The sequence below is a fragment of the Rhea americana genome, unplaced genomic scaffold (genome assembly GCF_003343005.1).
Source record: "Rhea americana isolate MKP2758 unplaced genomic scaffold, rheAme1 scaffold_83, whole genome shotgun sequence".
Classification (NCBI taxonomy): Eukaryota; Metazoa; Chordata; class Aves; order Rheiformes; family Rheidae; genus Rhea; species Rhea americana.
In genome coordinates, this window is record NW_028187012.1 from 1861045 (window position 1) to 1888189 (window position 27145).

A 27145-nucleotide genomic window follows, 5' to 3' on the forward strand; every position below is an offset into this window, starting at 1 on the left:
AGCGGGCGCGCGGTCCCCCGGGCCGGCCGGGGCATCTCGGCGGCGTGTGGCCCGCGGGGCGAGTCCGCAGACGGCAGCACCGCGCTGTGTGTCGGGCCCGCGCACGCTGGCTGCGCCGGCCTCTCCACGAGCACGTAGTAAGGTCGCGCTGGGAGCTGCTGTTAAGTCGTGGTAAGGTGTATGCAGCTCAGCCTCTACTCACTGTAACTCGGCGTGGTGGTGGTGGTGGTGGTGGTAGGGCGTGTGCATGCGTGTGCTGTGGGCACACGCACGTGGCAATGTATGGCTGTGGCGTGCGGGCACGTGTGGCCACCGTCTGCTGAAATCGTAGTGGGTCCTACTGAGTAAGCTGGGAACAAGGTTGAAATTGGCATCTTTTTGTTTTGTTCAGATTTCCCCTGCTAAAATATAGGTATATTTGGACCTAATGGAAAGGTTGCCACTTTTTTTTTGTCTAAACGGAGAAAGGTGTGTGCAGACCTCATTGCATGGAGGTGATGGTCACGAAGAYGAGTAGATGGTCATGAAGAGCCACCTCCAGCGGCTGGCACAAGCACTCCAGCTACCCAGGTTGAGCACCAGCTCTGTCTCTGTGCTTTCCAGGACCGTGGTGTGCCTCAGATTCCTGAGCAGACACTGAGACACCTAGTGGCTGGCCAATCTCCTGTATRCAAAGACAGGCTGGAAGGGCCAAGTGGAGGCTGGTTGAGTTTTGGGTGGTGGGCTTGGTGGAGTGGGAGCTGGAAAGAGTGTGTCATGGCAGGTGTAGGTTTCTGGCACGCCMTGAGCACTATGGGTTGCCCAGCTTGTTTAAAACCTCTGCTGGTCTTCCTGCAGGTCTCCATGCTTCCGAAGACTCTGAGGAGTGGGAGATCGTCTTCCCTGCGCTGTGGAGCCGGGGCCAGCAGGAGCCGGCTGGTGGCAGTGGCAGTGGAGGCAGCTGCAGTGCCGACCCCAGCTGTGGGAACCGGAGCAGTGCCCCCAGCGCCCCCATCACCCCTAGCCCGGTGGCAGGCAGTTCCCGGGAAGTGCGCTCCGTGTCCTCCTCGGTGGAGGGGCAGGTGCAGGCAGTGGGGGAGGCAGCAGAGGAGGAGGACGCAGAGGATGAGTACGAGTCGCAGGAGTTCTACCACTGGTCTCCCCTGCCCCAGGGGTCTGGTGCCGCCTCGCAGCTGCCACCACCGCCTTCCCCTCCGCCACCACCTCCATCCGAAAATGGAGAGGAGGTGCTGCTGAGGATCCCCGCTTTTGCCCGGGAGCTCTACCTGCTGCTCAAGAGGGACAGCCGCTTCCTGGCGCCTGGCTTTGCCGTGGAGGAGCGGCTCAGGGGTGAAGGGAAAAGCCCACCCGGTGCTGCGCAGCCTCAGCCTGAGAGAGCTTGTTACTATAGTGGTGCTGTTCTCCGCCACCCAGGCTCCTTCGCCTCCTTCAGTACCTGTGGTGGATTGGTAAGGCGATCTTGCRTGCATGGGGAGCACCTAGGTCTCCATCCCAGTGTCATCTTTTCTGCCACTTTCCATTCCCATCCATCTTCTGCTGTCTTCTTACTTCCATGTCTTCTTCAGCCCTACTGTTTACTTCTCCCTGTCTGTAACCACTTTGCCCTTCATGCTTTGTTGTCGTATTCATAATCTTTCTCAAGTCCTACTTCAGTGTTAGCTTGTAAAGTTTTGKTATTTTTTGTCCTGTTTCCAAATACACTTTCATCTCTGTCTCATACCTCCCCTTTTCTGATCTCCTTTTCATACTTACGCTGTTTTTCCTTCAACTTTTCTCATCSCCATCCCTAATTTTATCTTGGTCCTCAGTGTGTTCCTAAAATTACCCCCATGTTCATTCATCTTCCTTTTCTAGTATCAACATCTCTTTTCCAATCCACCTGAAATCCTTTTATTCTTCATTCTCATTCCATATTCAAGTTGTTATTCTCCTCATTTGCATCCTCCATCTTATCTTCTGCATCRCAGATTTCAGCCTCTTCTATGTTTTCTACTTCTGCCAGTATTTTACATCTCATCTTTCTTCCTCATTTTCTTTCATCCCTCTCATCCCTTTGTCTTTCTTCTCTACCCCAGAACCTCTCCTCATATGTGGTACCTACAGTATTTGGGACCCCATAATCTTCTTTCCTTTCTTTCCCATTCTAGAGTACACAGCAAATATGTTCTCTGTGGGAATGCTGATATAGTCAGACCTTTCTGATGGTTTTTGCTTCAGTGGCATTTGACTTTAGCTCCTTATGTAAAACAAACTTCACCTGCTGTAGTTAGCAATCTGTTAGATTAYCCCTGCTTTTAATCAGCTAAATATTGGAATTGGGCGCACTGACAACGGCAGTGGTGCTCCAGTGAACTGCAATCCGAAGATATTTGAGGGTAGATGGAAAGAGTAGAAGACAGCTGGAATGATGTAAAATCCTGGCAGGATTTAAAACAAAAAAATAATTATAATTCTCATTTTGAGCCTTTATATAGCATTATAAGTGCACATGCCTGCAGCACTTTATAGAACGTAGAACAGAAATGGTAATGGTGCTAGGGAGAGTTAACATTGTCACAACCCTCAGTTTTTTTGTGACTAGATGGATATAAATTGCCTCAATCACATGACAGATGCTGTCTTGTATTTCTTCCATAAATTTGAACATCTAACTCGATCCATTGTTGATTCACGAAGATATGCCTGCCTGTTTTTTATTTGCGTGGTCATGAAGTGAAACCAGGTAAAACGTGGAAATTTTGTCTGCCTATTCATTTGCCTGTTTGGGCTCATTCAAAAGTCAAAACTCAATCTGAAACTGGTGGAGAGGGAACGTATGTGGATTGACACCAAATAAAATATTTGCCTGCACTCTTGCAAAGTGAAACGCCAAGTTTCACACAGCTCTTAGGTGGTTGGCATCTAATTATTGACGTTTTGTCAGATTTTCCAAAGCATGGTAGCAGAGYTAATTGTGGAGAAAAATACTGAAAGTCAACCGAAGGTGGTCTGAAAGCAATCAGGTAGAGGCTTTTTATGTTCTGGAAAAGCATTTGACATTTATACTCCCCGTTCTTGTTAGAATTTTACTTCCTTCTATGTTGCATATGGGTAAAATTATGACGGAGAAAATCTTTGCAAAGAAAGTTACTAGTAGTAAGAGATAATTATAACAAATACCTGCTGAAAAATGATGTGCGTCGCTGTTTATCTGTAATTTCTTTGACTTGATTTATAAGCTGACATTCATCAYTTAAATAGATCCCAGGTCTTTGGGAGCCCCAGTAGTAATTTTTGGRTCAGTCAAAGTTTTCCTAGGAGTATGAGTTTACTCTCAGGCTGCCCACAGTCGGAGCATGCACGTGCCCTGATCGTGTTTGCCGTTCAGATAGCTGCAGCTGAAATAGAAGTTCTATTTTACATGTCTCTGATAAAATTTGAAACTGTTGCTGTTGTTGACGGCATTGTCGTGATCCTTGACTGCATAGTCTTGTTTGCAGTAAAACAGTTAAAAAGCTGTTCTTCCTGAGCATGGTGCTGTATCAAGTATGTAGTTAAAAAATTTGCACAGTGCTGTTATGTCAGAGTTGTCATAAGCAACCTTAAGTTATTTGTCATTCTTTATTCAGTTGCTTGGGCTCTGTTACATATGTAAGTTGCTCTTTTTCCAAGAGTCTTGAAAAAACATCATACATACATTGCATATTCCATCCTGCTTCCTCTAGGTCTTTCCCTGCAAAAAGAGTAAAGCAATATTTCAAACTCCCTTTTCTGYTTTAAGATGTAAAAATCCATTGAAACTTGACCCTCCGTATATTTTATTGTAGTTACTTGAATTACATTTTTTTCAATTTAAATACAAAGAAATTTTAAAACGTAGCATGAATGTCTAAGATACACTGTCTTTTCAAAGCCTTGCAGACTTTGAGTTAAGATCGCTAGACTGCATACACTTTGTGAAGGCAAATAGATGGGGAATAAGTCATTTAACGTGCTGCTTACATTCCACCCATCAATTTTTCTTTTCAGTGGAAAAAACAGTGTCTCCCTGTGGCAACAAACTTCCACCATTCATTCTGCTCTTTAGATAGTAGCCTTTTAGGGAATCTCTTTATTCACTAAGGAGARTAACTGTAGCCCTACAGACAACAGTGGTTTTGTTACCCAGGAGGAAGGATAGAGGCGTGTGAAGGCCTGCGGGAAAGATTTTGTCGTTGTGTGCAGAAGGGGTCATGCATAGCAATATAGATGTGAAGGAGCATGTGGCTRAGGGGAAGTCTTGCTGTACACCTAGTTTTGTGAAATGATGCAGGATCTTCAATAAAAATGAAAGAAAATGCCTCTCATAAAATTACCGTGGTGTTCAAGTGGCTTACGGTGTGTAGGGCACGGAGAGAACAGATATGCCAGTGACATTAGGAAATTTAAATGATGTCTATGTAGAAATCTAACTGCTCCTTCCATAAGCAGAAAGAGGAATATTCTTAAGGTGTTATGCACCTTCTCCCCTTGATACTGGGTTTAGGTGCCTTTTGAAAAGTTCATCTGGTTGCAATTGGATGAAGTGTGGAAGGTACAGTCATATTTCTTAGCATAATGTTAAAGCTTCCCTGTATTTCTTATTTCAGAGTTCTTGAGAGCTTCACAGATGTTTTTTTTTCCTTGAATTTTCCATCAAGAGCCAGTAGTAGAGGAGTAATAACAGTTGAGATGATAATATATCACGTTACTCATATGAATATACGAATGAAAAATGACAGCTGTACTTCTTGATACTTCTGATCAGAAGTCAGTACTGGCTTCATTTTGCAACCTGTCTTGACAAATGAAGGCAGCATAACTCAAAGGATAATTTCTAATTAAATTAAAGACCTGAGATACACAGGGGTAAAAACTCCATTGCCATGACCTTGATGTAATCTCAGAGCTCACATGTGCAACGGTGAGAGCCTGTTCCAGCTCTTTTGTGAAACACTAGTGGTTTTCAGATCCTTTTGTAGTTCAACGGGGTTTACTCTGAGTACAGTTTAGGATTCTGCACTTACGTTAAAGGAAGATTAATAAGGAGAGATTTCCAAGAATGCTCCATTTGTATGCTGACTGCCTAGTTGTACATCGTTAGCCAAATACCAGGATGCAAGCAGTCCTGTTGATGCCAGTGAGACTGCTCTTTTGAAAGTGATGAATTGGGGAGCCAGACTGTTAGTTATTTAAATGGTTATTTCTACTGCTTGCTTGTTTTTTGCCATAATATTTGAAATAAGAAAAAAAAGATGTCAAACATTCTTGAACAGTTTTGTTTGTAATTGGCAATATAAATCAAGGTACAATTGGTGATCCTTTTACAGCATGTTGTAGTAGAAACTTTTTGTGAACTTAGAACTGAAACGTGTCTACTGGTTCTTTATCCTCGCTGCCACTAGAAGGGAAGTGTAAGTAGTCTCACTACATTTCCCAGAAAACATCTGTAAGCAGGGCATGCGTGTGCTTTATCTCCTGCGCCTTTCCTTTTTGGAAGAGAAACACTTAATGTCCATTTTTCTCAGGCCAAAATTGCTTAGGTAGTACTCTAGGATTAAATGGTTTTGGGCAGGGACTTTCCTAAAGTATTTTTTTTTTAAATGAAGCTATCTACAATAAATAGGAAACCGTTAGACAGAGAAAGAGTTTAAATGTCTTTTTATACTCAAAGCAATGGGGTATGTTTAGTCTGTTAGGAGATGCCAGTGGGAGCAAACATACGCATTGAGGAGGAGTAGGAGAATAAAGCCAATTGTCCATGCAGCAGTGCTGTTCACTGCAGTGCTCAACAGAACATGCACAGAGATCTATCTAAACTAACAGCATTACTGATTGGGTTAATTTATTGGAGAGAACCTTTAAAATTAGTCTGTGTGGTTCGGTATGTTCACTGGATCTTAAGAATGCAGTAGGCACAAAGCATTTTTTAATGGTTCTTTAAATCCCTTTTGCAGATTACAGGCCAAACTGTTTACAAGGAGAATGAACGTGCATTTYCCCAGCAACTTGAGCAGGAGCAAGCCATAACACATCTTCCACYCAATCCAAGTAACAGCCCTTTCTCAAGAAGTGAAGGGTGCTTCTCAGGCCTTTTTTTTTAGCCCTCATTTGCCTTTTACAACAAGGTATTTCAAAACCTGATCAGTAGGTTATGGATAGCTGGTCACAAATTTATTCTGGTTGTTTTACATATATTTAAAGGTTATTATCCAAAGGAATGCTGCCAGCATCAGCAAAAGAATGAGTGATGTTGTGAAGAAAAGTGCTAGATCTCTTTGGGTGTATGTTAACATTTTAACAATCACTTTTGATGGCAAAAACCCTACTTTAAATAATATAGCACTGTAAAAATGAAATAAATTAGGATGTGAAAAAATTATGTGCCTTCTTTAGCTTGTGGAATGCCTGCATGCTACTTTAAGTTTTAAAAAAATAATAAGATACCTTTACAGGACTACTTATCAAAATTTTTACTTTTAGCACAAACTGTGTTTTGAAGATCAGTGATAATAGCTAGTAGTACGGCAATGGCACATGATACATCTAAAATATTTTGGATTTTGTAAGATATTCACACGAGGCTTTTAAATTTTGGGCACGTAATACAAATTCTACAAAACTGGGATGTACTATCTGGTGCCTACCCAGCGATGGTAGTTGGACTTTGCAGATTGTCTCGGAACGAGCGGAATGAAATTGTAATAAAACAACAATAATAAAAAGAACGGATTTCTGCATCTCTAAAATTCTGCACAGCCTCACTTTGGAGGATGTAATTCAGCTATTTTGCAGGCTCAATTTCTGTTCTGGCAGCTCTGCTAGAGAAGGATGTTAGCCACGGTGTTTCAGCATTTTCGTACGGGAGGATTCCCAGTCTGCAGAGCTCTTAGTTACTGCTTAGCGCTTCCTGCCACGGCAGTGGCGTCCGGCAGCGGTGGCCAGTCTCCTGGGAGTTTCAGACAGCTGCACGGAGCTTTTCCCTTTGGGCCGTGCAGCTTCCTTCAGCGGCGGCGCAATGCTTAGCAGCTGCGACTCCTTTCTTGTTGCAGGATCAGACCTATGGGGAACGTGTAGATCGTTTGGCTTGGGGGCGGGTAGTAAACTTGATGTTTGCTGTGCTGTGTACAGGCAAGGTAAATGCCTGCGTGTTTGGGCATGTGAGGAGGTCTTAGAGCAGATCGCCAGAGCCAGAGCATTCATTGTACCATTAGACAAGCTTCAAATGGGTTAAATACCAAGCCTGTCTTCTTGTCAAGAGAAAATAGTACCCCTCCCTCCCCACTTTGGTGATGTTGCGCTTACATCAGTATTGAGTTGCACACTAAACTTCTGAGCCAGATGCTTTTCCGAAAGAATTGGATGCAATTACAGCTTCTTTTGTGCTAAGGATAAGCACTAGAGCATAGAGATTGCCAAAAACTTTCGAGAGAAGGGGAATAAAGAAGGTGGATAGCAGTATTTGTGGTCCATTTGATACATATGGGCAAAAGTTTAGTACTGCACAAGAGGGATTATAGCATTCATTGGGATTGCCCTTAAGTTTGGCAGGATGAAATGAGGTACACTTTACTTCCTTCTAGAAGTCCAGCTTCTTGGGATCTTTAATGAAGAGGGATGACAAAGAACAAAAATTTGTTCTGATCTCCTCTTGTTAAATACAAGATCTAACTCGAGAGAGAGGGATCTTGGAAAATCAGAGGAATTTTTGGAGGCTTGCCTGTTTAAAAAGCTAAAGTCTTATTTGCAATTTGCCTACTGTTGCAGTGTAAGTTGGCAAAGACATAGAACGTTCCTGGGAGGAGCAGAAATAAAGATGTGAATAAGGATACTCGGTGCGTATCCCTTACAGAGAAGTCACAGATTCACAGGGCTTTGCTTTATTGACTTAAAGCTATCTCTTTATTTTTGTTTTAAATATATTTAAACAGGCAATATCAAGCTTGTCAACAGCAGAAAAAAGATGAAGTAGGCAGGATATGAATGGAAATGTCAGTCCTGAGCAGAAAGCAGCCTTACCTGTTATGGAAATGGGTTTCCTTGTAGAAAACCAGAAGCACCCCTGGGAAAATAAAATGTTGGACCAAAGTCGGGGCTTCCCACCTCCGCATAAAATAGAAGAACAAATGAAGTGTGGAGGTGCTCCTGGAAGAAAATCTAGTGTGCCCATTGAAATCTAGTCAGATTTGTTCCTTGTGGAGTTATCAGTTGTAGATTACATGGGAAACATGGGAGGAGAAGAGTAGTCAGGCTTCTAGGAAGTCTTGTCTCCAACTTGTAGTTAAATAAACTGTTTATGTGAGTTTGCTTTGGCATGCTGAGACACAGACCCGTCCTCCTCCAGCAGAGGCATCTCTGTTATGTTCATTGATCTCTCTGTTATATATTAGAATCTCTTAATTATAGTCCTACCTCAGACATCTAGTGAAGCACAACTGAAAACACAATAGAGAAGCCAGAGAAAATTAAAATGAAGATAGTGAATATGACCAGCTGGAATAACCAGCATACATGTACAAGCAAGACACTATTTACAAATCAAAGCACTGTTTATGAACAAAGGTCACTTTATCCTTCCTGAACAGCAAGTAAATTAAAACCCAAACCATTAATTTCTTACCTCTAAATGTGGTTGACTTCTATTTTTTGATAAAATGAGGACTAGTAATCGCTTTGAATCTTTGATTAATATATTTAACAACCCCAAAACACCAAATATCTATGTCAAGATAGAGGACTAAGACCTTTTTGCTTCTCTTTTCTTCCCTGGTAGGTACACAGCATTTGGCTGGATTTGTGTTTTGTTTTGTCTATCTAAAAACTCTTGTGAATTGACAATGAGACTAAATCTTTTTAAATGCAGGAACAGCATAGTTAATGTAAAGCAGCAAAGTTTAGAAAATCAGTTTTGATTTAGGCCAAACCTATATTTGAACTATAATGATCTCTGTTTCCTTCAATATTAAACACTGTGGCATGGTATGTGAAACAGTGGGCCGAGATGCCTCAGACCATGTGGTAATGATTCCTTTCTCCTTTCAGAGCTCCCTGTAATCATGTAATCACTCCGTTCTGACACAGGTTTGATTTGTGATTCCAGGCCTGCTTATAATAGCCTGCTGTTCTCCTAAAGTGCTTTATTTCAAAATAAATACGTCCTTTCTAATGAATTTTCAAGCTAAGAGAGCRTGATTAGAAATATGCTATCTCCAGAGTGGCTTTATTAAAAAAACTCTCTCAGTTAATAAATATAAAATGCTGAATGTTCTTTTGTGAGGTATAGAAGTGAGATGTTAAATCAGAAAAAGAAGGTAAGTCCATTAATTCACTTAGTAAAGTTTTGACTTGCGTAATTTGAAGGTATCTGCTTTAAAAATAAAAGATTGAGTGCTGAGCTTGCCCAAGTATAGCTGTTCATATTAGTGAAATTTGTTAGCATATTTAGGAGCTACTTTCTGCAAATCTTGCTTCATTGACTTTAGTCCACGTTTTATTATATGTGCAGATAGTATGGTCTGTAGCAAGCAAGTCAGGGAATTTTAATTTTAACAAATGTTTTATAAGGTGCAACGCCTGTAACTTTGTTTCAAAAAGCACTTTTTTTTTCCTTTGGATTGACAAGAATGAAGACTCAGTTTGATGGTTAATGATAGATTGTTGGGGGGGGAGAAAAGGCACATTCATGATTTCTAAGATTTAATACCACGAGAAGTAGGGAACCTGGGAAGAATGGGGGAAACTGGCTTTTGGAGTGAGAGAGTCCTTGTGGGGGGTTGCAGTAGCTGAAGATATTGTAGAAGGAGTCTGGGAAACATGATGGTTGTGTAGAGCTGGTGTGGGAATGATGCACATGCATCTTTGCTAAGGGAATGAGATAGCTGCTTGGGCAGAAAGGGATCAGTCAAAGCCGCTTGGGTTATTGGGAAGGAAGAGATATTTGGAGATTTTTTTTTCATCTGCAGGATGTGTGCCTGTTCTTGGTTTTTTCAAGTCTCTTACTGATGACTTAAGAACATGGTGTGTGAGCATTGATTCTTTGCTCTTGGTTAAGCAGAAGCTGCTAGGTAACAGAAATGGCATGGAACAGGCTGAGCATGTGTGTGTATGTGTTATATTGCATATCCAGGCAGTAGTTAGTCAAACTTTTATAAACTAATAGCACAAAGTACCTATATTAGATTTAAAATCAGATGTACATCTGTGTTGCATTAACAGTTAACCTTTTGTTGTTAACCTGTCATTGCTTGGACAATCTGGTCTTTTTGGTTGTTTCTACTGCCTCTACTGATAGCGTCATTAAACAAAAAAGTACTGTTTGTTCGGAAGAAAAACAAGTAAGAATATTTCTAGTGTCACTTGTGAAACCGTGTTTTTAGAATTATAAATCAGTATCATGACTTTAGTTAATACATGTACTAATACATGTATCTGCACGTAAGTGAATCGAAGTAAAAATTTTTTGGATGCCTGTGCTGTGAATGTTTTTCTTGGGTCTACCAGCACTTCAGTCAGAATTATTTTCTGAATGAGTTTTACATCCAAAAATGTAGAAATGTGCCCAAAACTGACTTGTGAAGTGATTTAGTTTCTATGTGATTATCCTCCAACAATTGCCTATGCTTGTTTTATGATCTCGACTGGGCTACCTTAAGTTCTCAGTGGATGTCACAAGTTTAAGTGGGTCAAGTCAGGTCAAGCTTATTTAGATAGCTGTGYATTAAGGAAAATACAGGTACTTCTGCATGTGATGTTTTTAATTCAGCAGGGGACAACTTTTTATGATTCGGTACTAAGTAAATATCCTGTTAAGTCCTGGGGGGCTTGAGGGGATGCTGCCTGGGGCGAGGGCTCTCTTTTGTACGGAGGTTAAACTGTGCTGCAGATCTGCTGAGCCTTCCCGGCGCCCTTTTTGTCGGAGCGAGGCCCGATTGGGCTGACGATCAGGTGTAGCTCTGGTTGCGGGCTCCCTGCCTGAAGTGCTTGGTTTTTCTTCTGAAGACAAGGAGGGCCAGGGCAAGCCGAACGCCTGTTTTCTGGAGACGCTTCTGTGGGTGAAGGAAGGGTTCTCGCCCTCTGCGTGTGCAGAGGACATAAAGTGAGGCTGGTACAGACACACTCAGGCCTGACTTTAACTGTAATCCCATTTAATTTTACTCTTTAAAAAAGTCCACTCTATGCAGGAATCTGCTTGGATCTTTTGCTTCTGCTGTAAGCTCCGCAAGAAACTCTTCTAACTTTACATAGGCTGTTTTTAAAATCTTCTGAGAACTTGCAGGCCTGCTGTAAGTTGGGGGCGTAAAGTTGCCGAAGTGATTTTACGCACAGATTCCCAATCTGTTTTGTCACTCTGTGACATAAATGGACCTTACCCCAAATATTTATTAAGTAGCGTATGAGGGGAGCAAGGGGATTAAAGGTGGAAGAGGAGCTGTAAGTTAAAGTGGATACGATTCTGCGTATAACACTGCTTTTCTGTTTCTGCTTCATAGTCCTGACATGTTTCCTTCTTTCCGCCTGATCATTTGGTTCATCCTATAGTAAGGTACTTACACAAGCATAATAACAAGGAGCTCTTGAATGCTGGTGTGTCCCTGCATTCCTTGCTTCTAGTACCTCGTTGTACCATCTGATAAATCTTCTGCTTCGGTTTCGTATAGGCAAGTCTGTTTCAAAGTGACCAGTCAGATGGATGCTACTTGGTTTAGTATGCTGGTCTTTCTAGGTAACAAAACTCCATTCTGCTCATCATTTCTCATTTTCATGTGAAATTAGGGAAACCGTATACATGTGAAAATAAGATGAGCTCTCTAGCTTAAAAAAAAAAAAAAAAAAGATGAGGGCCTTTTTATGATGTCTTTTCTTCTTCTAACTAAAATAAATAATAATTCTTGAAAAATCCTTAAGCAGTGTTGCCTCCTTCATGAAGGTACCAAAATTGTAGTTTATAAATGTAATAAAAGGTAAATTTCGTTACTTTCCCCTCCCCCCAAAAAAGGGGAAGGAGAGTTTAGACTCAGAAATTTAAAGCAACCAACTATGCAAACTTCAGAGAAAGTTTTTGTTGTGGGTTTGGGTGGGGAGTGGAGTCCTACTAGTATATTACTTTTATGTATTTTTACGTTTAGTAAGTAATGTAGACTTGAAATCATCCTTAATTGTGAGAGCCTTATTTATTTCTCTAAAACTTCTGGTTCTGGATTCATGTAGCTCTAGTTCAAAATATGAAACGCCTAAGCATAACTTGATTTTGTAGATTTGAGTAAATTGATTTGTCGAGCTATAGTTCTGTGCTCATAAATAAAATTTATTTTTCTTCCTTGATTTACTGTTTTCCATGGTTAGTAGTTGTGGCAGGTTGTGGATTTGAACAAAAACCGTGTTTCGCAGAGAGTGTTGCCTTGAATTAAGTAGTGTTTGGATGCGGTTCAGCCCCTCTCTCAGAAGTAAGCCAAAATAATGGAGTGGTGGATAGATATTTCAGTAAGGATTAGCAGAGATTAAATTTCTCTGTGGGCARTCACGGGCAGGTTTTGGAGTTGTGCCACATCCCTCTGTGGCCGCAATGAAAGCGTGTGGGTTTGAACAGCGGTGGTTCATTGGTAGGCACTCCTGGGGGGGGGTTGCACCAGTGAAGCAGTTCCAGCATGGATCCCCTGCGTTGGTCTTTCTGGTAGTGAGCTGCGTGTTGTATCTAATGTAAGGTTAGATGCACGGTGGCTTGTATCTCCCATCTAAACCTCCTGCGCAGGGCTCAACGTTGAATGTTTGGTGCTCGTCCTTTGTATGCTGTTGCGTTTCTGCTTGCTCACAGTAGCACTGCAGTACCCGGTGGGATTAAATCCAGGCATGCGCTGAAGAAATGTGGTCAATATCGTTTCGTTAGCAAAGGTACAACAGTTTGCTTCGTACTCCAGAAGTGTGCTTATTAGTCTTACCACAAGAAGTGCTGAAGTTATTCATGCTAGGGTAAATCACTCCAAAGAAACACATCTTCACAAACCCAGAGTCTTTAATTGCGAGGATTTTTTCCAAAGATGATAGTTTTCCATAGGTAATACTCTTTCTAGGACTAGTCAYGTTTAGCTATGCAAAGGGACTGTATTCTTTCTTATTCAATATTAATAATTACTGAAATGTCATTGTAAAATAAGCGACCTGGAATTTTATCAAGCCAATTCATTCTAAAGAATTCTCAACTTAACTTSTATGGAATGAAGTTTGAAAAATCCTGGCTTAATTTAGGGAAGCYGTTGTATTTATTCTAGAGAAGAGGTTGCGGTTGGGGCTGTGCAAACTGAAAGGAAAGGGGTAAATCAGTGGCAGTGTTACATTTAGTGTTATAGTGTGTACCTGATGAGCAAAATCAAATGATTTTCAGCATCACATGTCACTCGGTTTTGATAGCATAGCAGACAAAATTTGCAATTTAGGTGACTTTTAAAAGCTGGATTTTTATGTCCATTCAGCTTTGAACTTTTGCAAATAAAGGGCTACATCCTGCTTGTTCAAGTATAGGTTACGTTTTGGTTTTCAGTTTGCTTGTGTTTTATTTTATTGCTCTGTATTAGTCATCTGTGGTTGGTTGAGCACATTGTTCCAACATATTTTTTGAAGCAAAATAAAAGAAGGCTTTCGAGAACATTTCAGCAAACAGGCAAGAAGCATCTTTATTGGTGAGTCACAAACAGGTTTTTGAAACACATCCTGATGTGCTGGTCAGAGTTCAGAGCTGTGGGATATTGCAGTTGAGCAGTATTGCCGATTACGCTAGGATAGGTTCACTGCATGAACCATGATCATTGCCGATTGCTGTGTTCTTGATGAACCAAAGTGAAGGAGTGAATTGCTGAGCCGCCACACTATTACTGTCTCTTCCAGCTTTTCGAATTGTGGGACTGTATGAAAATGGGAACTCATAAAAATAAAAAAGTAATTCTCTAGCCTGAATAAAGGCGGCTTAAAAAACTTAAAAATATGAAACCTGAAGGCCAAAATGCTGGAAGACCAATAAAGAACCTCTTTTCTTAAAATGTCCTGATTGTATTTAAGCATTTATACTCGGCAGTACTTAAAAGTTTCTATATTCTCTTAGAGTAGTAAATTCTTGTTTAGTTAAATTGTTTTCTGCCTAGAAGTATTTCTTTCTCATGTAAGTGAAATATGTACATAGGAATAAGCTGGGTGGCCAGTTCATGACTTTTGCACAGGCATCGCGTTTTAGATTGTCCTCTCTACTACAGCTCCAGCTCCGTTTATTGATACATTTTTTTGTCAGTTAATTTTGTAATGCAAAGATGTAGGCAGTGTATTTTTCTATGCAATGTAAAAGCAGAATCTTGATCTATAACATAATGTTATAAATAGTATCACAGCAGTACTATTGATGTAAATTGTTATGAAATCAGACCTGGATCCGTTTAGAGTTCAGGCAGAGAGGGTGATATACTGTATCTTGCTTTATTAAGCATATATTGACCAGAACAGATGTTGGGTTTCGAGGGTTACCGCAGCAGTTTGATAGATTGCATTCATAAAATGACTTTTCCATACCATAATCTCATTTGTCTTCCCTTCTAACTCTGGAGAAAGCCTTTTCTGATCTTAACTATAATGTGGTTACTCTTACCGTAATATCAGAGCTTGATTGTAATTGGCATAAAAGCAATGATTTGAAAGCAGCAGAAAACATTTTTTGTGTCGTTATTCTTTTTAAAATAATGTAATTGTTCAGGTGGATAAGCTGTGTAACTAAATGCTTCATGTTAGGCAAGGCTTTTGGGGAAAAAAAGACTATTAATTCAGCTTATGCCATTGAAATATATAGAGAAACAGCATTCTAACCCTTCCTCAGAGATTCTGTTTTCTCTGAAATAGAAGCAAAACGAGTTACAAGGTAAGAGTAATTTCAGAGTCTAACTGTATTGGTCAGTTCAACCATCCCGTAAAGGGTACGAGCTATGAAGCAAAGAGAGAAGTGATAAGACACACACCAGTAATTTATTACGTGGGGGGCTGGTGGTATAGGCAGTGTTTTGGTTTGTGACATAATCCTGATTGCCATAAAATCTATATTGTGTTAGGCAGCTGGTTTTGAAAATTTATTTGTTTTCTTTATGAACTGTGGAGTGTTTTATGTGCGTTTATAGATATTTTGCGCGTTTGATGTCACTGATGAAGCTTGGTTTGTCAATAGCCGACTGTATATATTCCTAGTGATATTAATAAATTTATGTAGTTATTCAAAGAAAATGCATACAGCCCGCTTTATGAATTCAAGTTAGTTTAAGCATCAACTTTTTTTTAGTGTTTCTTTAACCAATGTGTTTCAAAAATAGGTTTTAAATTTACTGTCCTGTTTCTAATGTAAAATTTGACCTCCTGTTTCAACAAGGACTTGCAGAAACTGGATTAGAAATGCTAATTAAATTTTAAAAAGTTATAAAATAAATAAAGTCACTTGTGCTAAGGGTAATAGGTTTTCTGGACTCTGGGAGCTTCCAGAGTGGTGCATAAGGAAAAGAAATAAGAACGTATGCCTGTGGTAAGTCTGCATTTTTTGGTTTGCAGTTTCTGGGTATAAATCTTCAGGTAGTACTAATTTTGAATTTATAGTTTTAATGATATATCTATGGAAAATGTTTCTTGTGTGAACATGAAACTGTGTGTGTATGTGAAAGAAAATGGAATTCCTTGTGTGAAACTATTGCGTACTCAAAGTTCAGACTGTCCCTATACTAAGTAATGTCCCTCTCTCTCCCTCTCTCTYTTCCTCTTTTCTTTTTTTCTTTTTTTCCTCTCCTTTACCCTTTTCTGTAAAGGGGCTAGTCCTAAACACTTGACGGATTAATAGGTACATAACCTATTAATAAGATAAGGGGAAATACATTCAGTGCATTTTGAATATGAGTAGCTGCAATTTAATAAAAATATCTTTACTTGCACAGTAACTGTATGCATGTAACATGTTAACAGGAAAAAAATAGAGTATCTGGAGTACGTATGTTTGTCAGATATGTTGCAGGTGTATAGCGTGTATAGCTGCAGTTGTTGCTTTGTAGATGTTGCAATTGAAACCTGGGTTTTAAATTGAGATTTAGGTCAAAAATTTAAAACAGAACCTCTAGTTTAAATGTCTCAGATCATTAGTATTCAACTTGAAGTACATTCACACTCCTAAAAATTGGATACTAGCTAAGAATATGTGAGCATAAATCTCTTGGCCAAATTTATATTGCAAGTCAGTGATAGAACAAGATTAGGATTCAGAACTGAAAACAATGGCAGACAAAAAGTAAATAATAGAATTGGACTGAAATTTAGAGCTCAGGACAGTATCAACTCAGTGCAGCGTCGTCGCCAAGAACATGTCACCTCTGTGCGAGGAGGCAAGGCTGATGCAGGCGATGGCATATATCAGCTGCTATTACCGCAGAAAACAAATTCCACCAGAACAGAGCTGTAAGAATCACTCTGCCTAAACTGAGGAGCTACAGACAGAACTGTTAGATCTTTTAGAAATGATATATAAAGCAGTGTTCTGTTATTTACATAAGATTGCAGCATAGCTGATTTTTTTTTAATACTTTGGACAAATATATTTGAACAAGTTTTCTTTCTTTGTGAGTATATCTTACTATCCAGTAGGATTTCATAGACTTTTCAGTACCGGCTTTTGTTTCGCACTTGKGTGCTGCCTGCTCAGTCTCCCTGGCCCCCCAGGACTGCCAGGCAGCAGCTCCCCGAGCAGGCAGCCCCCAGCCCGCACCGGTGCAGTGGGCGAGTCTGTCCCAGGGGCAGGACATTCAGTGTTGCTGGATTTCCTGTGGTTTCTCACAATGACTGTATACCGATTAGTTTTCTTTGTAAAAACCATGAAAACTTTTTTTTTTTTTTTTTTTTTTTTTTTTTTTTTTTTTTTTTTTTTTTGGTAGTTACATTTTAGAGTCAGTATTGCATGGCACTACTGTAGGGTCCTGTGAGTGGTCAGTATCCCCAAGACCTGTTCTTCCATCATGTTAAGCTTCTCTGGCCTGAGTAAAGCCATCAGGGCTGTGGTGGGCTATTCCTGTTCCTCATGCTTTTATTTAGCTAACAGGTGACGTTCTGGCTATAGACATTTCTCTTCAGTACAATTTTTGTTGGATAATCTGAGGGTCAGAAATATCTGCAGTGCAAATCCTTAGGTAACAGAAGTTCTCTTCATGTGATACGTCAGGAGTATGTTGTCTGCAGTTAGACACAGTTGGTTTGATTGCTGTCTAGTTTTTAWAAAAATAGATTATATAGCATGTTTAGTGGCACATTAGCCTGAGGAGCTTGTAACTCATGTTTATTATATTTCTATTTGAAGCATTTGACACTTAGAATCACCTTGTGTTAGTAGTTTTCAATGAGTTGTTACTAAAGATAATTCAGTTACCTCAGATTGGAGCAGATTCAGGCATGTCTCTATGGAGAGAAAGAACAGTGTACACATCTTTTACATGGGACAGTCTGTGTAGGGTAGCAGTTGTTTATAAAATTTTCTATAGTTGTTCCAGGAGAGTGATCTTAGGAGCTATAAGGTTTCGCTCAATRCCACTGTCTTTGTTGCCTTCTTTTAACATTTAATATTTTGCAATTTGAGTTATAGTGCATTAGTGATTTTGAAATTTTTATGTATGTTTTAATTGTGCTGTGTCTTCTCAGTGTAAGACTTAAAAGAGTTTGGGATGAGTTCTGGATTTTAATGCATCGCAACTCTTCCAATGTTTTGACACAACTGATTTGATTAAAGCAAACTGCAATTAAACTATACTTCTGGGTAATAGCTGCCAAAAAAATAGTGTACAGTGAAGTCCATTTACAGTGGGCTGTTGAAGCAATAAGTCTGTGAAAAGAATAACATGTTTAATTTCAGTAAACGTACTCTTAAATTTTTTTTTTAAGAATATATTAAAGTGTATGTATGATGTTGTAATGAACCTGCTGGCACATTTCTTAGGAGAAACTTAATTTTCATCAWCATATCTAACTAGTAGGAAGACTTTGTACAGGAAAAAGAAATAGTATCAAAGAGTAATGGACAAAACTAATTCAACCTAGAAAATTGAGGGGAAAAGAGTATCTTTGTATTGGAAGAAAAAAATAAAATGTTAGCAACAAATGGTACAGATCATGTTGCCTCTAATGGTCTTATACTGTGTTTGCCTGTGGTTCTGTGTTTTCCCATTCTTATAGTCTATATATACCATGTGAAGTTGGCTGTCTTTCAAAGCAAGATGAACCTTTGGTTTAACTTGAGGTGATCGTTCTTCAGAATGTCGCACTGTTGGGAAAGGAAGCAGGCAGGGTGAGAGACAGGATGCCAGCAAAATTAGGCCTGTATTTCAGTATGACCTGTTCGTATGAATATAGACAAAAAACAGTGTTTTAGATGAAACAGAACATACTGGTTTTGATGGTTCAGTGTTTTCCAAAAAGAAAAAYTTCTTTTGCTAGAAAACTCCTGGTCACTCCTAGTCGTGAAAGACCTAGCTTGGAAGCTTCATGTGAACAGGAGAAGAAACTGGAAGCAAGAGCTAGGGAACTGACTGTGCTTTACTGGTAGTAAGTTTAGAGTTGAGAGACTTGGGAGCTCAGCACAGGTGGATGGATGGTATAGATGGCTTCTAGTGTGACTTACTACATTCATACTTCTTTTGGGACTATTCCTGAAAGCTGGGCTGGGGAATTGCTGTTTAACTTCTCAAGTATCATAACTTCTGGAGATGTTAAGGCTGAGTGCTTGCAGGTTTTTATTTCCTGGAAGCTCTAGTAAGGAAATCCTGCTGCCTACTTGAAGTAGCTTCAATGTTTGAGGAACATATGGAATAACTCAGATCAGGGACTGCATTGAAGCTCAGCAGGATACTGGATGCTAATATTCCTTCTTTCTAGCAGTCATGCGTATGCACTGTACATTTGCTCCATTAGTGGGTTCATCAGTCTCCCTGCACAGAGAGAAGATTAGGGCAGACAGTCAGAAGGATGCTAGTCCAGTCCTTTGGAACAGTATTAAAGTATTTTCCATTATATCAAAAAGCAGCTATGTATTATCTCTTCCATTAAGTGGGGAAATTCAATTCTCAATTTTACTTATTGTCTGGGGACATAAATAAATGGAAGAGTACATACTCCCTGTAATTTGCAGGTATTTAAAACTRATACAAAGAGTGTGTGGTATACTGTAAAAGGCAGAATTCCTTTTGGGTGAATATTAGACTTACATATTCCACCTTTCATTGGCATTCAGATGTACTGGAAATGCAAGTGTTGTTTATTCCATACATTTTTTGCTGAATACTCAGAATTACTCACAGGGAAGTGTGCTCACCCTTTGGATAAAACATTAGTGTGCCTGTTCTTTCATCATGTTTATTTTTGTGCTTGTATGACTTGATTGCTTGTTTTGCTTTCATGTGTTTTCCTCCATCATCTCATAATTCCTATCCTTGCCCTGCAGGAAGTTTCATTTCCCCCTCCCTCCATCCTCTCTCTTCAAAAGAGTGAAATTCAGGTACCTTTTTGGTGCTGGCATTTTAAAATGATATAATAGAGTTTTACCATTAAGTATACTCTCTCTCATTTTTTGATTCCACAGTCAGTATTAGCATTTCATTCTTCAGCAGAGTACAGAAGATAATGTAGTAGGTGCTTTCTTCATGTTTAGAAGACTTTAGCACAGATTTTACAAGAAAAAATGACACAGAGGTAAAAGGAAAATTAAATAGACTCCAGTCTGAGTTTACTCAATGTAGGCTAACTTGGTGCAATCTTTGTTAGATTTTTCTTTAGATTAATGAAACAGGATAGTTCTAGTTTATCTGAATTTCAGCAAAATATGTGAACTAGTGCAAAGGTGGAAGAAAGGGAAGATTCAGACAAGTGATAACCATAAGTAACCATTCTTTTTATTTTTATTTCTGATGTTAACTTGTTAACTCACAACATAGTTATGAAGTTTGTTAGTGTAATTTGAAGATAATGCAAAACATCAGTTTTGTACAAAATATTGTGGATATTCCTGAGAACTGGAAGAGTAGAAAAAAATTAAATTCATTAGTACAGATGCAAGGAGCTTGTCTGTAGAAAGAATTTGCCATATAGACTGGTGACAGAACTCACAGTGACAGAGGAGGAAAAAGGTTTTGTGTTTGTTGATCACAGGATGATTCTGAGCCGTCAGGCACGGTGGGGGTGTGATGGGGATGGCGGTGATGATGGGTGTGAAAGAGGTCTGGTAAAGTACTTTCAGTGGAGATAGAGAAATTTTATTCTCATTTCACAAAGCTCTGTGAAATGAAAGCTGAAATAATGGCTTGTCGTTCTGCTTGCTGTGATAGTGAAGAAGAATTCAGTTGTGACTGCAAGATAATTACGATGTTAAAGCCTATTTTATCAAGAAACTGTCGAAGGTTGGCTTGTTTAGCTTCATATAACAGAACCAAGACACAGTATGATTTGCTTTTTCAAAAACATTGGAGAGAGTGACTATTAAAGTACCTGAAAAGCTGGTCAAGGGGGAAAACCATGTAGATCCAGGGTCAGATTGGTATAAAATAATGCCTTTGACTACATTCAGGTTGAAAATTGAAGGGGTTTACAACTACTGGGGCAGAAAAAATCTGAAATGMATTTCCAGTAGGAGTAGTGGAAGCAGCAGTTGCATTAAAACTGCTTTAATTAACAGTGAGAGTAAGGAAAAATGTTAAAAAGAAATTCAGGCTTATAAAGTATCTGTACTGCAAAGTAATAACAGTATATGCCTGGGTTTTACGAAGTCTTGAATATATAGGGATCTGGACTTGATCTGTGCATTTAATGCATTTAAAATATGAAGGCAATTTGTATTCTCTGTAATAGACTGTTTCTCATCTTTTATTAGTTTTTCAGTACTRTAGAGCTCATACAGTAAGAATTAAAATAGTACAATGAGAGTAATGAACTGCAAGCAGTAGGGAATGAAGACTACAGTGACAGTAGAATTCAACTGAATCTCTGATTTATTCAGAGAAAATGGGATTTGATTTAGCAAGTTGAGTTTAACTGAATCTGTTTTAAATATACAAGTGAAACGAGAAAGCAAACCTGCAGTGTAACGAGTGATGTATCATCCCATCCGCTTGCTTTCCCAGTACAGAGAGATCAAATGACTCTCTATAACTTTGAGAAGGTAATACAAAATCTTTGTGCTTTTTAGCACTTTTTTTTYCCCCAGGCAATCCTTAAATATTTCTTGGGTTAAGCCACAGCTTAATCAACCAGCTCCTGGGCAAGGGCAGCGATGCACTGTATCCTGAGGGAACTTCTGGGTTTTCCTGGATAGGGAGTGGTGAGCGCTTGAGGCCCGCCTCATCGTGGGCTGGGCGCGTCTGAGTCAGGTGGCAGCAGTATCTGCTTATCGYTTTTCTTCTGGCCGCGCTGTTGTACGTGGTGACCGCGGTGGTGGGAGGCTTTACTGTGCCGTTCTGCTCTGAGGTTTGCTGTTGGCCCTCGGGGTAGCAGGCGGCAGCGGCTGCAGCCTCCGAGCTCGAGGAGAGAGCTGCCTGGAACCGCAGCAGGACCTTGGCTCTTGSTTCGTTTCCCTCCGGGGCCGCCGGAGACAGCCGCCGTCTGAGGGCCTGGTGAGAGGGAAGAGGGGAAAGGCAGGCCRCTGTGGATTTTGGGAACTCCACGAGACAGCAGGAGTCAAAAGCGCTGAGAACCTTGCCGGTAAACCCCGTTAGCAGGGGAGCTGCAATCGAAGTGACAAGGCGGAATGGGAAACGGGTGGGTGAAAGGTGGGCAGGGAGAGGATCGCGTGGTAGTGATGCACAGAGGTTCGGGACGTAGATCCTTGTGGTTAGATGTGCCTTGACAGGTCTGTCTTTCCTTTCTTACGCATTGAAATTAAAACGTTTTAAAGCTTAGTAGTTCAGAGGAAAATTTAGCAACACTAATTTTAATGCCRTAAACACTGAGCTTTTGTGAAATGCTGGGAAAATCACAACTGGAACCATCAACACTTACGTTAATTTTATAGTATATCTGTTCTTAGCATTTCTTTAGTAGACGTGTGCAAGCCACGTTATGACAGTTGTGCAGGATGGACCCTGTGCTTTTGAAGGCATCGCACTGAAGCTTCCTTACAGCTTCAGCATTAGTTTTCCCACACGTGACATGGGCATTTCCCAAAGTGCCCTACAAAAATACTAGTTTTTGAGCCTTTGTCTTGTAGGTCTGAGTACTCTATGAGCTGTAAACTTTGTAGCATACTGATACTATTTACATTGACGATTTTATTGGAAGCAGGATAAAAAGACTAAGTCTGTTATGAAGAATGCATTAAACAAACATTTCTGCAGATCCCTTTTTTGCAAATTTAAAATATGTCACAAATATAAGAAGCTATCCAGACAACTTAGGATATTTATACTTCATAAATGGCCAATGGGTAAGTAAGTCCAGGTAGAATTTTATCTCTCTCTCATATCTGAGCTGATTAAAMGTGCGTTCGGCAGTTCCTTCATGTCTCTTCAGTGAGGTGATTCAATAGGTGATTGAAAAGTATCTCACTGTACAGCCACATAAAAACTTTTCCTTTCTAGGTCTGTCAGGAAGAGCTTTCTCATCATCCRCATATGACGTGACACACTTTCTTTTTGCTTGAAGAGTTATTTTGCCTTAAGTACAGGGGAAAAAAAAAGTTAATGTAGCATTCATGGAGCAGAGTTAAAAATCATAAAAAGTCAGTGTGCGCAAAAGTTAATGTTGCTGTTGGAATTTTATTTTGGCAGTACTGCAGTATTTGCTGTCCTGGAATTTTTTCCTGTTTTAAGTTATAGCTTAACTACATGTATAATAAAATATACATGGGTTCCTAATGCAGCTGATTTGAGTTGGAACTTTAATTTATAAGCACAATTCAGAAAGAATAGGCAAAAGTTAAAGTAGGATTAATAGATTCCCAAAGCATTTTCGTGGAAGAAGAAAGGGAGCTGGGAAATTCTTTCTGCCTGTATCTTGTTGCAATTCACCATGTATAATCTGATATGTCTTAGAACGGTATTATTGAATGTTCCTTGTTAGTCTTCAGCGTGTACAGCTGTTCTGAGTTGATGCAAATCAAGCAATAATTCATGAGTTTCCAGTTGTGTTTCATAAATATAAAATGTTACCATTAGTAAATATTCCTAAGATGCAAAAAAAAAGGTAACGCAAATGTCCTCTGAGCTGTATGTTTTCATTAGTAACACCACGTCAATGAATTCTTGATAAAATTAGAGGTAATCTCAATGGGCTAGAATGTACCTCGAATCATAGAATCAGTAAGGTTGGAAGGGACCTCTGGAGATCATCTAGTCCAACTTCCCTGCTCAGCAGGGGCACCTACAGCATGTCAGACAGGGTTGCATCCAGGCGGGCCTTGACGATCTCCAGAGAAGGAGACTCCACAACCTTTCTGGGCAGCCTGGTCCAGGGCTCCATCACTCTCACAGGGAAGAAATACCCCCTCACAGTCAGGCAGAACTGCCTGTACTTCAATTTCTGCCCATTGCCTCTTGTCCTGTCACATGGGGCAACTGAAAAGAGTTTGTCCCCTTCCCCTTGACACYCTCCCTTCAGGTACTTGTACACATTGATAAGATCCCCCCTCAGTCTKCTCTTCCCCAGGCTGAAGAGGCCCAGCTCTCACAGCCGTTCCTCAYAGGGCAGGYSCTCCAGCCCTCTGATCATCYTYGTAGCCCTMYGCTGGACTCTCTCCAGTAGCTCCATGTSTCTCTYGGACTGGGGAGCCCACAACWGGACACAGTACTCSAGATGAGGCCTCCCCAGGGCTGAGTAGAGGGGCAGGATCACCTCCCTCCACCTGCTGGCAACACTTCCTAATGCACCCCAGGAGACCATTGGCCTTCCTGGCCACAAGGGCACATCGCTGGCTCATGGTCAACTTGTCATCCACCAGCACCATATCTGTTGTCATACAGCATTGGAGCGTTAGGAAATTCTGCCTTGTGCAAGGTACCACTGAGGAGCTGTATGGCAGAGCTTTGCCTAGAGGAGTGGTTTCTTGTGCTTCACATCCCCCGCAAGAAACGCGGACGGTCCAGTTGCGAATAAGGGAAGAGGCACGCTTCAGCCGTGGAGGCAGGGGGGCCGAGTGTAGCCAGTGGGGAGTGCAGGAGATGGCRGGGATGGAGGTTTTATTTTGAGAGGGTGAGGAAGTGGTGTGGGGAGGGAAGAACTGAGACGTGCAAAGRGATTTCGGACAGCAAGATACAAATGATTCTTCGCTTTAATGGGGAAAGTGTGACTGCGTCAAAGCAGCCATTTTTGAGCTCCCAYTGAATGTTTGAAAAATTGAGTAAAAGTCAGTAGGCATTTCATACCGCCATATATAGGGACTATATGGTCACTGTACGTGACCTTTAGTATGTTATAAGTGACCATATAATATGTTGCTTCAATTATCTTGTTTCCAAGGTGTGCTAGATTTGTCATAGCACTCAAGAGATGCTTAGGAGGCTGGCAGAGTTTATCAACTGTGAGATCACTAGTAAATATTTGACAGCATGTTCCCAAACTGTTCCCAAACTGTTCCCAAAACTGCAGATTTACTGGCTTTTTGGAGTTCCAGTTTGACCTATCAGTGAAGAACAGCGCTAGAGCACTGTGAGCGCTTATAATGAAGTGCTCATAAGAATGTGAACATATTCATTTATTCATTTGTGTGGACATGTTATTCAGTATAAAGTGGAAAGTAGAGATCCTTTTATAAATAAGTGTCAGAAGTAGGTGGACTGTCTGTAATTGCTGTCACTTAAATAACCCCTTGTCTACCATCTAATATTTAGGTTTTTAATAGAACCTTTAGTACTTTTTTATTATCTTATTTTTTATAAATAATGTTGATTCATTCTTGAGTTCTCATGGGTTAAAAAAAAGAAAAAAAAATTACTTTTGTATCTAGTCAGTCTTTTCATACTTTGAATCCATACTTGAATCCTGCCTGTGTGGCAAACAAAATTTTAATAGTGCTTTTTTACTTGTAATCTCGAAAATGAACAAAGGTTAAGAAATTATTCTGTTGATTTCTACTCCAGCCAATCCTATGCATGCTGTAAAGCTACTGATTCTGACTGCTGAGCCACTGGTGGCTTGATGCAGGGAGAGTATGAACTACATACTTGCTCTTTCCTTACGCTCTTGCTAGGCATCTGCTCTTTTGCATTAGCAAGGAGAGGATACCACACATGGGGGATCTTTGGGTGTTCTGTCCCAGTCCAGCTGTTCATCTGTACTTAACACAGATGTTATGTTTTTAACATTGTCAGTCAGCAATTTGATCAGYGGTGCAGATCAGCTGTGGTGGTAATCAGTGGTGATCAGCTTAGCCTGGCAGAATAAGGTGAGGAGCACTTTGCTAGATGAAAGATTTTCTTGACAGCTTGTCAGAATTTGAGAAAGGGGGAAATTCTGAAAAATGATGCAAGTTACATATTTTGGTTGAAGGACTTCCCTGTAAAAATATCTTGAGAGATGCAGATACTTCAAATGTCTCCAAATAATAAAGGCACGAACAATAAAATCTGTTTTAAATATATACCTTCAACAAGGCTAACGCCTGAAATATGACAACATCTTGCGATGTATCTCAGATAAACGTGTTAAAAATAATTTCTATCACCTACACGGCATTATTAAAAAACTTACACTGTGGAGGTAGTCCATTTTACTGGGGAGCTAGAGGCTTACTTCTTAAGAAGATGGTGATTTGTTTAGAAATAGAATATTAGCAATTTAAGCAGCACTTGTACCAAATACAGAAGTAATTTCTAATAATGTATTTATAGAGGGAGACTTAGGCCTAAAAAAGGAAATCTTTTATTTCTGGCTAGGAAACACGAAATTTGGAATCTGGAGGAAATGCCAAACATCTTAGGGTTTGGCTGGCAGCGAATTAATGGGGAAATGGAAGTTTGAGGGGGAACAACCACAGACTCCCTCTGGGCAGACCTGGCTTCTATAGTTTCTTTATCCACTGGGCTCCTTTACTTCATTTGCTTTTCAGCAAATTGGATTCCTTTGGATTTGTGTCCTTTCTGTGAGCAATTTGCACTTCACTCTCCGCGTTCAGCCTGAGAGCTTCTTCCTCAGCTGAGTAAGGTTACGTGAATAATCACACCCACTGAAATGTGTCACGGCATGCAAACCCCTCCGCGTTTTGCACGCTTCGCTATTCCGCTACTCCRTTCATACCTAACGGAAAGGAAGAAATGCCTTTGCGTCTGCAACCTCAGCTCATTTTGATAAAAACTAACCATCACGTTAAACTTTTGGGGGAGGAGATTCCTGTAAAGAGTGATTTTTCTTAAAGATTCAGGGTAATGTGTAAGTTAAACTCCTCTACTTCTAGTCTGGTTTATGGGAGTTAAAAACACTTTTTTCCAAGGCTTTTTGACAGATCCTAAATTCTGGGGCCAGTACCTGAAAGCATGCTTTTAACTCAGTGGTCTCTGCGTAACAGTCTACATGCTATTCCTATGTCAGGGCAATAAGGTATGGAATTACGCTTACATGTATACTTCCTTAGGGCAAAATCCTACTAGTAAAAAAAGCCGAGGAAGGATTGGATTGAATTTTATGCTGGCGACTGAAAGCCAGATAATACTATCCTCCCCCTCCTGCCTGGCACTTCTGCTTCTGTACAGCAGAACAGAGTGAGCAGGTAGATAGAGGAAACTTTTAGGAAAAACTACAATGTGTATACTGTGCTAAGTCAGGAAATGCAGCTAATTGAAGACAGAAGTTACTGGCACTTASGAAGTGTTTCTTCAGCAATGCAGACACTTAAAGAAAGTAAGTTATAGTGTGTTTGAATAACAAGAACGTGTTCACCTCTTCCTGTGTTATTTACCCAATTTGAAAAGTTGTTTGAGTTTGCTCTGTTACATGCTTTACTAGGAGAGTAAAGAGAATAAATCTGAAATGTAAGAGCATTTTACAACGACTAAAAAGCTGTAGATTACCAAACAATGTTTTAAAACTACTAAGTTAGAAATAAGAATTGTCTTTTCTATGGTGCGTTGAAGAAAGTCTTCTGATGCTATTGGTAGCATTTTGGTGCTGGTGGTTATAATGTACAAAG

General features: G+C 40.2%; 1 protein-coding gene across 1 annotated transcript in view; it reads left to right on the forward strand.

Annotated features, from left to right (window-relative positions):
• Positions 1–517: 517 nt before the first annotated feature.
• The window catches only part of ADAMTS19 (ADAM metallopeptidase with thrombospondin type 1 motif 19), a 146214-nt gene continuing 119586 nt past the window's right edge, over positions 518–27145 (forward strand). Inside the window, exons 1-2 of the mRNA XM_085323254.1 lie at positions 518–570; positions 677–1448. Coding sequence (XP_085179380.1) covers positions 518–570; positions 677–1448 — 825 coding nt within the window. The remainder of the gene's footprint in view (positions 571–676; positions 1449–27145) is intronic.